The following is a 16,774-nucleotide window of genomic DNA, read 5'->3' as shown; positions in this document are numbered from 1 at the left end:
ACCAAGAGATCACTGAAGAAATCAGTGATCTCTTGGTTATTTAGTAGTGTATTGTTTAGCCTCCATGTGTTTGTGTTTTTTACATATTTTCCCCTGTAATTGATATCTAGTCTCATAGCGTTGTGGTCAGAAAATATACTTGATACAATTTCAGTTTTCTTAAATTTACCAAGGCTTGATTTGTGACCCACGATATGATCTATGCTGGAGAATGTTCCACGAGCACTTGAGAAGAAAGTGTATTCTGTTGTTTTTGGATGGAATGTCCTATAAATATCAATTAAGTCCATCTTGTTTAATGTATCATTTAAAGCTTGTGTTTCCTTTTTTATTTTCATTTTGGATGATCTGTCCATTGGTGAAAGTGGGGTGTTAAAGTCCCCTACTACGATTGTGCTACTGTCGATTTCCTCTTTTATGGCTGTTAGCATTTGCCTTATATATTGAGGTGCTTCTATGTTGGGTGCATAAATATTTACAATTGTTATATCTTCTTCTTGGATCGATCCCTTGTTCATTATGTAGTGTCCTTCTTTATCTCTTGTAATAGTCTTCATTTTAAAGTCTATTTTGTCTGATATGAGAATTGCTACTTCAGCTTCCTTTTGATTTCCATTTGCATGGAATATCTTTTTCCATCCCCTCACTTTCAGTCTGTACGTGTCCCTAGGTCTAAAGTGGGTCTCTTTTAGACAGCATATATATGGGTCTTGTTTTTGTATCCATTCAGCCAGTTTGTGTCTTTTGGTTGGAGCATTCAATCCATTTATATTTAAGGTAGTTATCGATATGTATGTTCCTATTAGCATTTTCTTAATTGTTTTGGGTTTGTTATTGTAGGTCTTTTCCTTCTCTTGTGTTTCCTGCCTAGAAAAGTTCCTTTAGCATTTGTTGTAAAGCTGGTTTGGTGGTGCTGGATTATTTTAGCCTTTGTTTGTCTGTAAAGGTTTTAATTTCTATATCAAATGTGAATGAGATCCTTGCTGGTTAGAGTAATCTTGGTTGTAGATTTTTCTCTTTCATCACTTGAAATATGTCCTGCCGCTCCCTACTTGCTTGCAGAGTTTCTGCTGAAAGATCAGCTGTTAACCTTATGGGGATTCCCTTGTATGGTTTTTTTTTTTCCCTTGCTGCTTTTAATACTTTTTTTGTATTTAATTTTTGATAGTTTGATTAATATGTGTCTTGGATTTATCCTGTATGGGACTCTTTGCGCTTCCTGGACTTGATTATTTCCTTTCCCATATTAAGGAAGTTTTCAACTGTAATCTCTTCACATATTTTTTCAGTCCCTTTCTTTTTCTCTTCTTCTTCTGAGACCCCTATTATTAGAATGTTGGTGCGTTGAGTGTTGTCCCAGAGATCTCTGAGACTGTCCTCAATTCTTTTCATTCTTTTTTCTTTATTCTGCTCTGTGGTAGTTATTTCCACTATTTTATCTTCCAGGTTACGTATCTGTTCTTTTGCCTCAGTTATTCTGCTATTGATCCCTTCTAGAGAATTTTTAAGTTCATTTATTGTGTTGGTCATCATTATTTGTTTGCTCTTTAGTTCTTCTAGGTCCTTGTTAAACGTTTCTTGTATTTTCTCCATTCTGTTTCCTAGATTTTGGATCATCTTTACTATCATTACTCAATTCTTTTTCAGGTAGACTGCCTATTTCCTCTTCATTTGTTTGGTCTGTTGAGTTTTTACCTTGCTCCTTCATCTGCTGTGTGTTTTTCTGTCTTCTCATTTTGCTTATCTTACTGTGTTTGGGGTCTCCTTTTCACAGGCTGCAGGTTCGTTGTTCCTGTTGTTTTTGGTGTCTGACCCTACTGGCTAAGGTTGGTTCAGTGGGTTGTGTAGGCTTCCTGGTGGAGGGTACTAGTGCCTATGTTCTGGTGGATGGGGCTGGATCTTGTCTTTCTGGTGGGCAGAACCACGTCCGTTGGTGTGTTTTGGGGTGTTTGTGACCTTATTGTGATTTTAGGCAGCCTCTCTGCTAATGGATGGGGTTGTGTTCCTGTCGTGCTAGTTGTTTGGCATAGGGTGTCCAGCACTGTAGCTTGCTGGTCATTGAGTGGAGCTGGGTCTTAGCACTGAGATGGAGATCTCTGGGAGAGCTTTCACCATTTGATATTACGTGGAGCTGGGAGGTCTCTGGTGGACAAATGTCTTGAACTCAGGTCTCCCACCTCATAGGCACAGGCCTGACACCTGGCCAGAGCACCAAGGCCCTGTCAGCCATCTGGCTCAGAAGAAAAGGGAGAAAAAGAAATAAAGAATGAAAGAACGAAAGAAAGAAAGGAAGGAAGGAAGGAAGGGAGGGAAAGGAAGGAAGTAATGAAGGAAGGGAGGAAAAATAAAATATAATAGTTATTAAAAATAAAAAAATAAAAAAGTAATAATAAAAAAGAGAGAAAGAAAGAAGAGAGGAACGAAATCAAAAAACAAATCCACCAATGATAATAAGCACTAACAACTATACTAAAACAAACAAACAAACAACCCCCCCCAAAAAAAACAGACAGACAGAACCCTAGGACAAATGGTAAAAGCAAAGCTATACAGAGAAAATCACACAAAGAAGCATCCACATACACACTCACAGAAAGAGAAAAAGGAAAAAAAATCTATATATTAAAAAAAAAAGAGAGCAACAAAATCAATAAACAAGTCTATCAATGATAATAAACTCTAAATACTAAACTAAGGTAAACATAAAACCAGAAACAAATTAGATGCAGAAAGCAAACCCGAAGTCTACATTTGCTCCCAAAGTCTGCTGCTTCAATTTTGGGATGATTCATTGTCTCTTCAGTTATTCCACAGATGCAGGTACATCAGGTTGATTGTGGAGATTTAATCAGCTGCTCCTGAGGCTGCTGGGAGAGATTCCCCTTTCTCTTCTTTGTTCGCACAGCTCCCGGGGTTCAGCTTTGGATTTGGCCCCGCCTGTGCGTGTAGGTCACCTGAGGGTGTCTGTTCTTCGCCCAGACAGGATGGGGTTAAAGGAGCAGCTGATTAGGGGTTCTGGATCACTGAGGCCAGGGGGATGGAGTGGTGTGGAATGTGGGGTGAGTCAGCGGCGGCAGAGGCTGGTGTGACGTTGCGATAGCCTGAGGCACGCCGTGTGTTCTACCGGGGAAATTGTCCCTGGATCACGGGACCCTGGCAGTGGCGGGCTGCACAGGCTCCTGGGAGGGGAGGTGTTGACAGTGACCTGTGCTCGCACACAGGCTTCTTGGTGGCTGCAGCAGCAACCTTAGCATCTCATGCCCATCTCTGGTGTCTGTGCTGATAGCCGCGGCTTGCGCCCATCTCTGGAGCTCGTTTAGGCAGTGCTCTGAATCCCCTCTCCTGCACCCCCCGGAACAATGGTCTCTTGCCTCTTAGGCAGCTCCAGACTTTTTCCCGGACTCCCTCCCGGCTAGCCGTGGCGCACTAGCCCCTTCAGGCTGTGTTCACGCAGCCAACCCCAGTCCTCTCCCTGGGATCTGACCTCCGAAGCCTGAGCCTCAACTCCCAGGCCCTGCCCATCCTGGTGGGGGAGCAGACAAGCCTCTCGGGCTGGTGAGTGCCGGTTGGCACTGATCCTCCATGCGGGAATCTCTCCGCTTTGCCCTCCGCACCCCTGTTGCTGTGCTCTCCTCTGTGGCTCTGAAGCTTCCCCCCCACCGACACCCCCATCTCCGCCAGTGAAGGGCCTTCCCAGTGTGTGGAAACTTTTCCTCCTTCACAGCTCCCTCCCAGAGGTGCAGGTCCCGTCCCTATTCCTTTGTTTCTGTTTTTTCTTTTTTCTTTTGCCCTACCCAGGTACGTGGGCAGTTTCTTGCCTTTTGGGGGGTCTGAGGTCTTCTACCAGCGTTCAGTAGGTGTTCTGCAGGAGTTGTTACACATGTAAATGTATTTCTGATGTATTTGTGGGAAGGAAGGTGATCTCCATGTCTTACTCCTCTGCCATCTTCAAGGTCTCCCAGATGTATGTCTTCAGACTATATTTAAAAAGTAAAGGTTTGATGAAGACAAGATCCAGTATAACAGTCATTTCAGATGGGGAGAGGTATGTGAACAGAACTGGAGAAGCACATAAGTAAATGTAACTTAGTATTCTAGCTCATGTATTGGATGGTGGGTAGATAGGTGATTTTTCCTTATAAAAGTAATAAATAAACAAGAACTGAGGATCATTTAAATCAAATTCTGTGCTACTGAGTATATGTCTATCTCTGTCTCGATCTCTATTTCTATCTATATATGTATATCTGGAGATGGATTCCCCAAGTTAAAATTCTGGCTCTGCACTCAATCTCTCTGTATCTTAGTTCCCTTCTTTGTAATATGGAGGTATAATAATTATACTTATTACATCTTGGTGAACATTAAATGAGCTAATACATTTAAAGTCCTTAAATCATTGTTTGGCATGGATTAGGGGATCAGTAAATGTTAGCAATTATGATTATTGTTTCTGAGAGAGAAAAGACTTTTTGGACACCATGCCCTCCTTTTCCCCTGGATTTGTTCATACTCATCCTGGTTTCTTTCTCTTCTGAGATAATTAAGGAAGGATTCCTGCACCTCTTTAAGGCCCCTCCTTCACTCAAACTCTGAATCCCATCCCCATCTCCGTTGCCTCCATGCTTCATTCCATAAACGATCCTGTCCTCTCTTGCTTCGCCAGTCTCTTTGTATCAGTAAGTTTTGGGCCAGGAAAACAGAAACCATTTTAGGTATTTCAAGCAGTGAGGGATCTATTACAGGGTGTGGGGGTGGGTGAAGGTCAGGAAAGCCATTTCGAGCTTTCAGGAAAACAATATCCACGCCGTTCTTTCCATCTGAGGCAACTTCCCTTCCCCTTTGATAAGTGAACTCTACACAGCCTTCAGGATTTGGCCTCTCAATCCCTACTTCTGGGAAGACTACTCGAAAATGTTAGTCTGCCCCAGTCTCCTAGAGGACACAGACTCCTGGGTCAAAGACAAAGGAAGGCTTATCGCTCACAGAAATAGCAGCTGCCAGAGTATCATTTTCTTGTACTTACTGGTTCTCTGAGTTCAGTTTCTACAGCGTGAGGTAATGAGGGTCAGGTGACACTTGCACATGCAGGGCGTTGTATTACAGGGGCAGAACCCTGGACTTAGAGAAGCTGAATCTTTTATAATGGGTTGCAAGTAAACCTGCCCAAAATTTATTCGGGGAGAGCCTTTATATTTATTTTACTGGACAGTAAAAAAACTTGTCCTTTCTCTGGAGGGAAATACTCTTTCTATCTCCCAAGGCTGTTTGCTCTGCAAGCATTCTTGAAAAGATAGTCTGAGCAAAAGGGCAGTGAATGTTTCTGCTCACAAGGCATGCAGAAATTTGAGAGACCCATGGAGAATTTGTCTCATACCACTTATTACAGGTTATTTTAACTGATTGTTCATTTGACACATTCTGTAACTGTACTGTAAGTTTCTTGAGGGCAGGGTACAATCTGTTTCCATTGCTTTATCTCTGGGACAGTGACTAGTGCATAGTAAATGTGAAGTAAATGTTTGTGGAATGAATGAATGAATGAATGAATGAATGCCCTCAGTTCTACTTGTGACACAGGGTTGGGATTGATGCTGCATATCTAGCTCTTCTTATCCAAGGCTAGTGCAGTATCTGGGAAGCAGTGGTGGGGTTCTAATGGGTCATAGATCCTCTGGGTCATGCTTGGGCAAGTATTTGGGAGTGTAATTGCAGGAATAGGAGGATGATGTGATTATGAGGTATCCCAATATCCTCCTTCTCCTTTCCCCTCTTCCAGAGCATGTAAGTTGGGTGTATAGAGCCTCAGGATAATTGCTGTGATATTTATTTGAAATCTAACTCTATCTCTAGGCTGGGGACTGGCGGGTATTTCTGGTACAAGAAGAATCTTTAAATAATCCTCAAAGAATTTTGATAAAACTGTTAACATCCATCAGAATGTAAACTCTACGAGGGTATTTTTGGAGATAATAAGGCCTTAATACATTTTGTAGATTGAAGTAAAGAATTTATTGTGTGCTCACTATATGCCCAGGCATGGGACTAGGTGTGGGGCTAAGCATTTAACATACTTCATTTAATTTGCACAGTAACCCTATGAAGTAGGTATTATATTAGCCCTATTTAGCTGACAGGGAAACTGAGACTTAGAGAAATTGACTCACCATGACAACGCCATTAGCAAGTGCTGGGCTGGTGTTCAGACCTAGGCATGACTCCACACAAAGCATCCCTCTGCCCATAAAATGCCAGTGTTGGAGGGTTATCGTTTATTGAGAAGGAGGGTGGTAGAATGTCAGCCTATACTATGTGTTTTCAGTGAATCAGTATCTGATCCTATGATTTGAAAATTTGTAGCTTGACAAGTATTGTGCACTTGAACAAGATCAAGTTGCTGACCTTTGAACCTTTTGGCCCTAAAAAATGTCCCTTTCACATATTTCCACTTCAACTGTGTGCTGTAAACATCTCAGAAAATGTGGTTTTCAAAAAAGTAGCTTCAAAAACATCAATATTCTGAGTACAGGATGTGCTTTGGTTCCCCACACATGCCTGGCACCGTAGTTTTACTATTTACCTAGACCCTGAGGTCATCCAGGGGACTTTTTCATAGAAAATAGGGACCAGGGAGAGGATGTTTCTCAACTAAGACCCATGAGGGCCAAAAAAGCACAGTGGAAAAGAACAATAATGAAGACAGCAGCTGCTGAAATCACTGAGCTAGTGAACAGCAGATGAGCCAGACCATCTTCTGGGCTCTTACAAATACTAAAGTTTATACTGCCAGAGTGAATTCCTGGCTGGAAATCTGAAGGGACAATTTGAGAAAATTCAAGCTCCCCAAAATGAATTTGCCGTTTTTAGCCATGACAAATCACCATAGCATTTAACAAGCGCAGTGATTACTGAGTTAGGGGACATAACCGGCATTGTTGCTCCAAGTGAATATCCGAGGCTCAATATTCATTTACATCATTAGTGTTATGAAATGCAGCAGGGATATATTCAGGAGCTCACTCTGTTGGCAGAGTCGGCCTGAAAGGAATCGCATCCTGTGAAGGACTGAACTGAAGGCCGAGCTTTAGTGTGATTGGCATTGGTTCCAGTCCTGTCAGCAGACACACAATTCCCTGTGCCTCACCCCGTTGTTAAGAGAAGGCTGGCAAGCCGGGAGACCCCGGGACAGGGACACAGCGGTCATCCTCATTTGCCTGCATTCGGTCACATAGTAGGTCACAAGTACTAATGATAATTTAATAAGCATATCAGTCAAATGGCAGATGACAATGTTTGATTTTGCTGTGGAGGTCGTAGATCTGAAAGCCAAGAAATTTCTGGAGTTTGTGGAAAATTAAACAAGATAAAATAGAGCTATTTTCCTTTCTTATCAAATTTGCTCTCCTTGAGAACAAATAAATACTTTTTCCCCCTGATAGACAAAATAACTGTTTTACAAGTTTAAGGTATAAAATGTTTTAAATTCAAAGTAACTATAGAAAAGAAAGTAAAATTCTAACCATTCAGTGACAACCACAGTGAATATTTTGGTACATATTTCTAACCTAGGTATAAATCCATTTATAAAACAAATTGGCATCGCACTATACATACTTTTGGTATCAGGCTTTTTTCCATTTTGTATGCTGTAAACATTTTATTGTCTTGATAAATAGTCATCTCTTACCTGTTTGTTTAATTTTTTGTGGCTGTTTGGTATTCCGTGATGCAAATGGGTGTGAAAATTTCTGGGGCTTTTCATACATAGGATGTAGAGGAAAGACACAGGTTTAATAATTCAAAAAGAGTCATGTACCACAATGTTCATTGCAGCTCTGTTTACAATAGCCAGGAGATGGAAGCAACCTAAGTGTCCATCAATAGACGAATGGATAAAGAAGATGTGGCACATATATACAATGGGATGTTACTCAGCCATAAAAAGAAACGAAATTGAGTTATTTGTAGTGAGGTGGATGGACCTAGAGTCTGTCATACAGAGTGAAGTAAGTCAGAAAGAGAAAAACAAATACCGTATGCTAACACATATATATGGAATCGGAAAAAAAAATGGTCATGAAGAACCTAGGGGCAAGACGGGAATAAAGAGACAGACCTACTAGAGAATGGACTTGAGGATATGGGGAGGGGGAAGGGTAAGCTGTGACAAAGTGGGAGAGAGGCATGAACATATATACACTACCAAACGTAAAATAGATAGCTAGTGGGAAGCAGCCGCATAGCACAGGGAGATCAGCTCGGTGCTTTGTGACCACCTAGAGGGGTGGGATAGGGAGGGTGGGAGGGAGGGAGACGCAAGAGGGAAGAGATATGGGAACATATGTATATGTATAACTGATTCACTTTGTTATACAGCAGAAACTAACACACCATTGTAAAGCAATTATACTCCAATAATGATGTTAAAAAAAAATTAAGACACAAGTTTAAACCACAGCTCTTCCAGGGCCTCATTTTTCCTCAACTATATAGGAGTACTAACATTTCACTGGCCTCCTTGGAGTGTTGTCGTGACAGTTAAGTGAGTTTCTGTGACGCCTAGAACAGGCTATGCTTGTAAAGGATTCTTGTTTATAGGTGTGTTTATGGGACGTGTGGGTAACACTTCACAGATGGGCCATAGCACTGGAGTCTGCCTAATCATTTGGTCTTAAAAATAGAAAAACAAGCCCACCAAACATCACAACCCAAGTTATGTCAAAACTTTAATCCCACAATTCCTCCTAATGCGGCTTTTAAAGTTTTGAGTAAAATAAAACTTAAAGAACCAGCACATACTTTTAAGGATTTGTCTTCTTTTCAACAAAGAGCTGGTGTGACTGACTCAAGCTCCTGTTTGCACATATGGGGAGGGCTTTAGTCTTCAAACAAAATCACTGGGGGGCTTTGATGTTGGGTGGGAGTTCAGGGAAGTCTCTCAGGGTCCAGGAATTAATATGTTTTGATGAATGCTAATTTTTAATAGTTCCCAGGTTAATATTCTTTTACCTAAAATATAGTGAGAAGAACTTGCCACTCAAACCTCTGAAATGAGCAGGGGCAAAATCCAGATCCTTCAATATTTCCGGTTCCCAAACCCTACTCCGCTTTCCTTTGACAACGGGAAACTCTGTTTAGACAAACTACTCCCAAAGTAAGCAGCGCTTGACCACGTCCTGCTGCTACAGATGGCCCTCCTGGGTTATCCTACGTGGGTTATCCTAATGTTCTGACGAGAGGACAGGGCTGGCAAGGAATTGTGCTCTCCGTTCTACAAGGTGCAAAACGTTAGGTCTTGTGTTGATCACAATCCAGGGGGAGGCAGGATTTATTTTAAAAAAAAAAAAAAAGAAACTAAAAGAATTCAACTTCTTTACATTGATTGCTGCCCAGACTAAAAGTTAGTGCACCATTTTTAATGTTAGCAAGAACGTCTCTGATAAGGAATGAACATATGATCAACTTTTGTTGCAGAGAAAGATGATTTTAGGAAGAGGTTACGAATCCTTCCACTTGGAGGAAATGAACTTGACGGCTTCTGCCTCTGTATTGTTACAGTCATTACCCCCCGCCCCCCCCTTTCTTTTGGAAATAAGTCCCCTGGAATGGCCGGGCGATGTGGGAAAATATTGTGACACACAGGCCTGTTTACGTTTTTGGGGGCGGCTGTTTTGTTTGCCTCGCCGCCCCCGGGCCCCTCCTTTTCATGGTTGGCGGTCCCCGACAGCTCGGATTCCTCCGCTGACATCTGCTATAATGAGAGCTCTGACGGGAATAGATTTGCAAAATGATGGGCTCACAATAGGACGGAGCTGTTCCCCAAACTTCGCTCGAGATAAGCAGATGGGGTCTGAAAACAGAGCATTTGAACCGATTAGGTCGAGGTGAACGCCTTTATTCAGCGCACACTGAAGAGCTATTCTGCTGCGACACCCACCCCAACTTCTCTGCCGACCCCCTCCACCCCTCACCTCCCCCGGGTTGGAAACGGGAGGGTTGCCGATGGATGGCTTCCTTTCTCTGCCTCCTGCACACTCGCCTGGAGTCCGGCCCTTCCCGTCCCTAAAGCAGAAGCCTGCTGGGCACCTACCTCGTGCCAACGGGCTGAACGACAGAGAAAATCCACCCCGCACGCCGCATAAAGAGAAGCTGGGGCAACACATGGGGCTTTCCCACTCGGCACAAATGATGGCTGTTTGTGCTAGTTAACCTTTTCCAAGCCCGGGTCGCTCCTGCTGGGAGGCAGGGGCAAGCTGCAGGGAGAGCAAGCCTGGCAGAGCCCAGAGTCGCCAGCACGCCCGCCCAGGGGGCCCCCAGCGTGCGCCGCCGCCTTCGCAGAATACCAGAGGCCCCCATCCCACTCTTCATACGTCAGCCGGCTCCATGTGCTGGTGACAGTTTGGATTCCAGAAGAGAAGGGCCTCCAGGACAATTCTGCAGACACTTCCTGGTAATTCTGATTGCCTGGCACGGTTTACCTTCGGAAACTCTGAAAAGGATGAAATGGAAACGTTCCCATCCCGGGCTTGATTATTTTCAGCGTCTCCGCTGGCTGTGTCAAGAGCAGCCTCCTTTGTACTTTCCAAGCCTAAGGTCAAGTCGGTAATACACTTTTTAATAACTTGTGCCCCAAGCGTATTGACTGAAGCAGAACCAAGACGGGGTGATTGCACAAGTACATTTCTAAGACCCATTCCCTGGGTCTCTGGGGAGAATTCTGACAGTGTCAGAGGGGTAATGCTATCCAAGGGAGAACGAGGACAGAAGGTGACCGTAAAGGAAATTTTGGGAAATAGCTTTTCAGGGCAGGGGGAGGTGAGGGAAGCAGAAGTTAAAAAGCGCTGGGAGTTCAGTGCTCCAGTGGAGGGCTGGTACTGCCGCACCACTGAAATAGCCAAACATTGTAGAAGGAATCAGATTTATGCAAATTGCAGGTTGAAATAATCTGTGGAAATGCATTTATTCCAGCTGCCAGGCTTCTGAAGAGCAGGACTCGGACCCTGCAGTACACTCCAGAGAGTAGCCTGTAGAGCTCATATTCTCAAACCCCGCATCCCTGGCTATCTCCTGCTGCCAGCCCAGACCGGTGGGTTTTTGTGCTCAGTGCAGTTTGTTTATGTGGTGGTATCGTTCAGAATGGGGTGTTTACCTGGCAGTGAATATCCTTAGAACAGAGGGTGTGCTAAGGCACGGTTGAAATAGTTCATTAACCGAGAAGGCCATCACAGCACTTCCATGAATAGATCAACAAAATCTAGCATTACAGGCATTGCATTCTGCGGAAATCCACCTTAGAGTTATATCCTTGTTTATCAAAAGAAATCATAGAGGATTCACTAAAACTTAATATTTGTGGCCGTCAATAGTGGTAAAGAGAAGAGTGAAGTAACTGGGTGCAAAGGTTGGGATCTTGAGCTACTTTTTATTGGGATCGTCTGAGACGAAATATAAGTAAGGGATGCGAATCATCTCCATTTTTAGGTCATGTCGTTCATGGAAGCTCTCAGGTACTTGGAGGGTAGGCATTTATTGGTTTTCATAAGACCATGGGATTAAGTATTAAAGCTAGTTTGCATTGGTGCTTTTTTTTAGGTACAAACTCTCGTGGTCCTTTAGAAACATAAAATGGTAGAAAGAATGTTGAGTTTTGGGTTCACAACATTTGAACTTTGGCTCTACCACTCACTGGCTGTGTGACTTTGAACACATTTCTTAACTTCTCTGAGTCTTGGTGCTATGGACTGAATGTTGTGTCCCCCTAACATTCATGTAATTGAAGACCTAACCCTCTGTGTGATAGGAATTGGAGGTGGGGCCTTTGGGAGGTACTAAGGTCATGAGGGTGGAGCCCTTAAGACTGGAATTAGTGCCCTTAGAAGAAGAGACGTGACAGAGATGACCTCTCCCTTCACCATGTGAGAATACAGCAGGCTGTTGCAAGCCAGGAAGCCAGAGTAGCTTAAATATACTTCAGAAAAGCGAACTATGTCTTACTCTGCCTGAGGATTATATTATTTCTCCCCAAAGATAGCTTGGTAATTCTGTTATAGGAATATCATTACTGATTCTCTGTTATTCTTTCTTGAGGACTAAAAGGTGTAAATTGGAAAGTTCTGCATAGTTGAAAGACGAAACACACCAGGATGATTGGCTTCTTGCAAATAGCATAGTTGGTTAAGAGAGCAGTCTCTGAAATCAGACCGCCAGGGCCACGTGCCCAGTTCTGCCTCTTACTGGCTGTGTAATAGTGAGAAATTTATTAACTGATGTTTCCGTTTCCTCATTTGTAAAGTGGTAACAATAACAGCATTTACGTGATGGGGTTGTTATGAAGATAAACTGAGTTAATAGACATGAAGTGCATCGACCAGTGCCAAGCTTGACCTGCTGTCGTCATCATCACCATCATCGTCATGCTGCGATGAACAGCTTTGTAGTGAAATGTCTGCATGCCTTAAGATATATCCCCAGAAGAGCTGAATTGCTGAGGCAAAGAGCATTTGCCACACAGCTCCTTTAAGACTCAAGAACCCCATCTAATGGAGCCGGTAGTTAACCTAGCAGCCGGGCCAGGTGTGTTTTGTCATTAGCCTTTCTTGGACTCGAGAGGAGGCAGCGCTGATCAAAACCAGATTCAGGTGCTGTAATGCTGAGCTTCTCTTGCCACTGTGACAGCAAAGGTGTCCCCGAGAATATTTCCTGGAGATGTCTTGTGATTCTCTTGGCACTTAGCTCACCCACGTCCTATCTGTTGATGGATCTGGGAACAGTACTTCTGTTCGTTCTGCCCCCGAGCAGCCATTCATCACGAGACACCCTGTCAGGGAATACCCAGAGCCATTGTGACAAATAAATGTACTTAGTGAATCGTACAGTTCAAGTGACTCAGAGTCGATTCGGTCCAGCCTTACTGTGTCACTGGGCTGACGGTCATTCTGGTGAGTGGCAAGGTTGATGGCTGCCTGGGTTTGCTGGGTTTGTTCACTGGTAGCATTTTAAAGGGAGGACTCGCCCACGGTTGGCTGTCACTTGGTGTGAATAGGGGAGCAGGCATGGGGGAGGGGGCCAGGGAAGCATGTCTCCCTGGTTTTGGAACGAGAAGGGCACACTTGGGAAATGTGACCGTGCATTTCTCTCTTGCTCCCACTCCGTGCCTCGAGGAAGCCTGGCTGGGCGTGACAGGGCCCTGTTGTAGCCAACTTTTTGATTCCTCTCTATAGACCCAAGCTCTCCTCCCAGACAAAAGGAAGGGGTCGGGGTGGCTGGAGAGACTCAAATCACTGGGCCTACTTCCTCTTTCATCTTCCTTTGTAGGTGAGATAAAGGCCAGAGAACAAACAGATAATAAAAAAACAAGAAATCCTTGAAAAAGGATAGGCAGAATAGGTCTTGGGGGCTGTGAAAATAAGCCAAAAGAGAAGGTCAGATTCTGTTACCCTTTCAACCTGCTTAAACTGAGTAGAAAGACAGAATAATTGAATTAAATTGGCAGAGGGAACATTTTTTGAGGAGCAGAGGTTGGGTAATCACTATGTTTACCCAAAGTCTGTAGCACATGCCACGTCCCCAAACATGCCTGTTCAGTGAGTAGATGAATGAATGAGTGATAATGACAACAAGGTTTCAGAAGCCTGGATTTTTGATCTTTCATTCATCACTTACTATCTCTGTGGCCTTAGGCAAGTCCCTTACACATTCTGAATCTGTGTTCTTACCTCTAAAACGAGACTAATAATACTGTCTTGCAGGGTTGTTGAGAGGTTTAAGATAATATATGTAGGCATTCAATGCACAGAAGATATTATTAAGCAATTATTGTTTTATATTAATATCACTTAAAGCAGGAGTTGTCAAGCTTTTGGAGTATGGGCATCCCATTATAATGTTAAAGTAATTTGCAGATACCCCTCATGCTAGGATATGTATTATTGACGGAGAAAATAATACAGTAACATTTTGGAATGAATTTCTATTTGATTAATCACAGCACATCTACATACATAGTTGGTCAGATGAAAACGAGGCGACATTTATTCTCTCTGAAGACAAAGCACAATGCTCATATAAGTTATCGTGGGCCCTTGCAAAAGCCGTACAAGCCTCCAGGTGACTGGGAGCCACCATCTGAAAGGACTGGACGATGGGGGGCCATCTTTAGAAGAGAGGATTCATGTATCTTAGCTATGGATACTGAGCCAAGTTAGATGTAGGAGATGGCCTTGCCATACAAAGATAGTTCTTCAGACTCACATATTTCAAAGTTGGGGTTATTTTCCTCTCTGGGAGCGAGAGGTGTGGGCTTTTCCAGCCAAGAGAGCCTGCTAGATACCAGCTCCTTCCATAATCCTCATAACAATGGGACTTGTTTCCAAGCTGACCTGCAGAGGAGAGCAGTTGTTGCGGTGGACGGTTTGACTCCCCGTGCACTTTCCAATCCAAACCATTGTGAACTCGTGTCTTAGCAGAGCCCTGGGATGAGGGCTTGTTTGCAGGTAGCTTATTTAGGGAAGTAATTTCAAGGAGTGTGTTGTGTGTGTGGGGGGGTAAGACAGGGAAATTGGGAAGATTGGAAAGCTAGTTGGAGGGTGTATTGTTCCCCGGTTACTGATGAGGGCAACTGGAATGCAATCCCATTGGGGACCTTTAAGAGCTGTGTGGAAGGCACCTTAAAATCCACTGAGACATGAAAGGGTGGGGCATTGTTTTCACTGGCTCCTGTCTTCTGATGGTCAGGGTTGTCCCATGGGGTGTTAATTCCCTTTTCCTTCTAGGTTTGCACCTGTGTCAAGATGGCTGGATGAGGCTGTGATGGAAAACGTGAGAGATGTGGGTGTGGATGAGACACGAGATTGCCAGATAATTCCTGGACACGGTTGGTGCCGCAGCAAGGGCTGGGTCAAAAAGTGAACTAGGAACACGGGAGGTGGGACACAAGAGGTGCCCGACCTTTCACTTTAGGAAGACAGAGTTCTTGCCGCTGGCCGGACGGGGTTTGAATTCTGCAGACACACCTTTATTAGCTTAAAAGAAACTGGTAGACGTTGATGTTCTCAGTGCAAGGCCAGATCAAGGCAGCAAGGGGAATCAAGATTTCTGAAGCTATAGAGACCTCCATGTGAGCAGACCCCCAGCCCAGGACTTCTTGGGAAAAACAAGCGCAACAAAGGGGAAAGTAGAGCTGAGATCAGGGCTGGTCACTGTCAGTACCTGTTGGGCATCATCTCTGTACCATGTATTGCGTTTGCTGCTGGAGCTAGAAGGGTTAACGGACCACAGTGCGTGTCATAGCCTACAGTCCATAGTACACAGAGGAGTATGACGTGACAAAATAAAGGAAGAGTTTACTTCCTAGTTGGGGAGACAGGCAAACACTGTAGTGGATGGAAACATGAAAACCTCTTGCAGCTGGGGAGGGAATGGCTGAATCCTCCTGTAGTCCTGGAGGAAGGCTTGCACAGAAGGCAGTAAATAATTAAGCTGGGTCTTGATGGATGAGTAGGAGTCTGCTAGGTGGTGACAAGGATGAAGGGCATTCACACAAGGACAGAGAGGGATGGCAGAGCATGTGTGTTTTGGGCATGCCATGAAGTCTTCACATGGCCATTCTTTCTCTCAAGGGTTCCTGGCTCAGGCCACTATTTTAGATAGTGTTCTTGTTGTTTGTTTTGCTTTTGGTCATAAGAAATAGAGGGTTCCTGTGGAGGGTTGTTTATTGTAAGGTGATACATAGGAGATGAGGGAGTACACGTAGATTGGGTCTTTGATAGGCCAGGAATGATAGACTCAACCCTTTGCCCTGAGGTCCAAATAGAGTGAAATCTCTCCTGCTCCCCCCATCCCCTACCTGGGACTGCCTGTGCCAAGGAGTTGTGGGTGGTTTGTTCCCTTTATAAGGTGAAATAGGCATGTCGGCCATCAGGGTTTTCCAGTCTTCTGTGATTCCTGTCCTGGGTCTTCTGGGTCATTTATACTCACCGCTCACTCTTCACACTGGTCAAGCAGAGTTTGTCGTTTGTCCCTTTGAGGGATGTCTGGGCCACTTCAGTGGCCACCACATCCCTTTTCACTTCTCGACGGCCCTCTGTGGTGCCCATCTCCTGCCACCACTAGCCCGTCCAGCATCCTTTACCTTCTTCCCTCCTCTTCCTGTACCACTGCTCTCAGAATGGGACCTCATAACCCTTACTTCTGTCTCAAAGTGGGTTATTCAAATCCATGATCTTGTCAACCTCATTTCTCATGGCTGGATCCCGGCATCTCCCTGACTTCAGTCATCAGTGAGCTGTGTGTGTGTGTGTGTGTGTGTGTGTAAGGGGACTGGTTGAGGGCTGGAAGGGCTTCCTGGGACCTTGGTAATCATACAGCTAGGCACCTGCTTACTCCAGTAACATAAGGCTTGTTCTCGTCTCCTTGATGTGTGGACCTGATATTCATTGTGTGTCTATTCCAGTCCAAGCTTGTGCCCTGTTTCCAAAAAGTGTCATCACATCAACTCTGTGAGAAACTCATCATTTCACTTTGTGGATGAGGAAACAGACTCAGAGGGTTAAGTAATTTGTCCAACATTACATAATTTCTAGGTGGCTGATCTAAGACTCCATTCCAAGCATTAAAAACATAACAGTTGAAGTGAATTAAATTACTATCTGCTTCGTACCTGGTACTAAGTAGCTAGTATAGAGAACTTGGTGCTTGGGGACAGCGTGAAGGGTAGACTTTAAGTTTACTCTCAACACATGACTGAGATGCAAACCCAGGATGTCAGAATAGACTT

At 44.0% G+C, this 16,774-nt stretch overlaps 1 protein-coding gene across 1 annotated transcript in view; it reads right to left on the bottom strand.

The window, feature by feature from the left end:
- Window positions 1-16,094, bottom strand: part of LOC113620340 (voltage-dependent anion-selective channel protein 3-like) — a 64,376-nt gene extending 48,282 nt beyond the window's left edge. Inside the window, 2 exon segments of the mRNA XM_027106014.1 lie at window positions 15,208-15,253; window positions 15,976-16,094. Of these exon segments, the coding sequence (XP_026961815.1) occupies window positions 15,208-15,253; window positions 15,976-16,094 (165 nt within the window).
- Window positions 16,095-16,774: the final 680 nt, after the last annotated feature.

This window comes from Aethalodelphis obliquidens, unplaced genomic scaffold (genome assembly GCF_003676395.1).
Source record: "Aethalodelphis obliquidens isolate GAN/ISIS:26980383/991018 unplaced genomic scaffold, ASM367639v1 scaffold8, whole genome shotgun sequence".
In the NCBI taxonomy this organism is placed as follows: Eukaryota; Metazoa; Chordata; class Mammalia; order Artiodactyla; family Delphinidae; genus Aethalodelphis; species Aethalodelphis obliquidens.
Note: the sequence above shows the minus strand (reverse complement) of the source record. Positions and strands in the feature narration are given on the sequence as shown.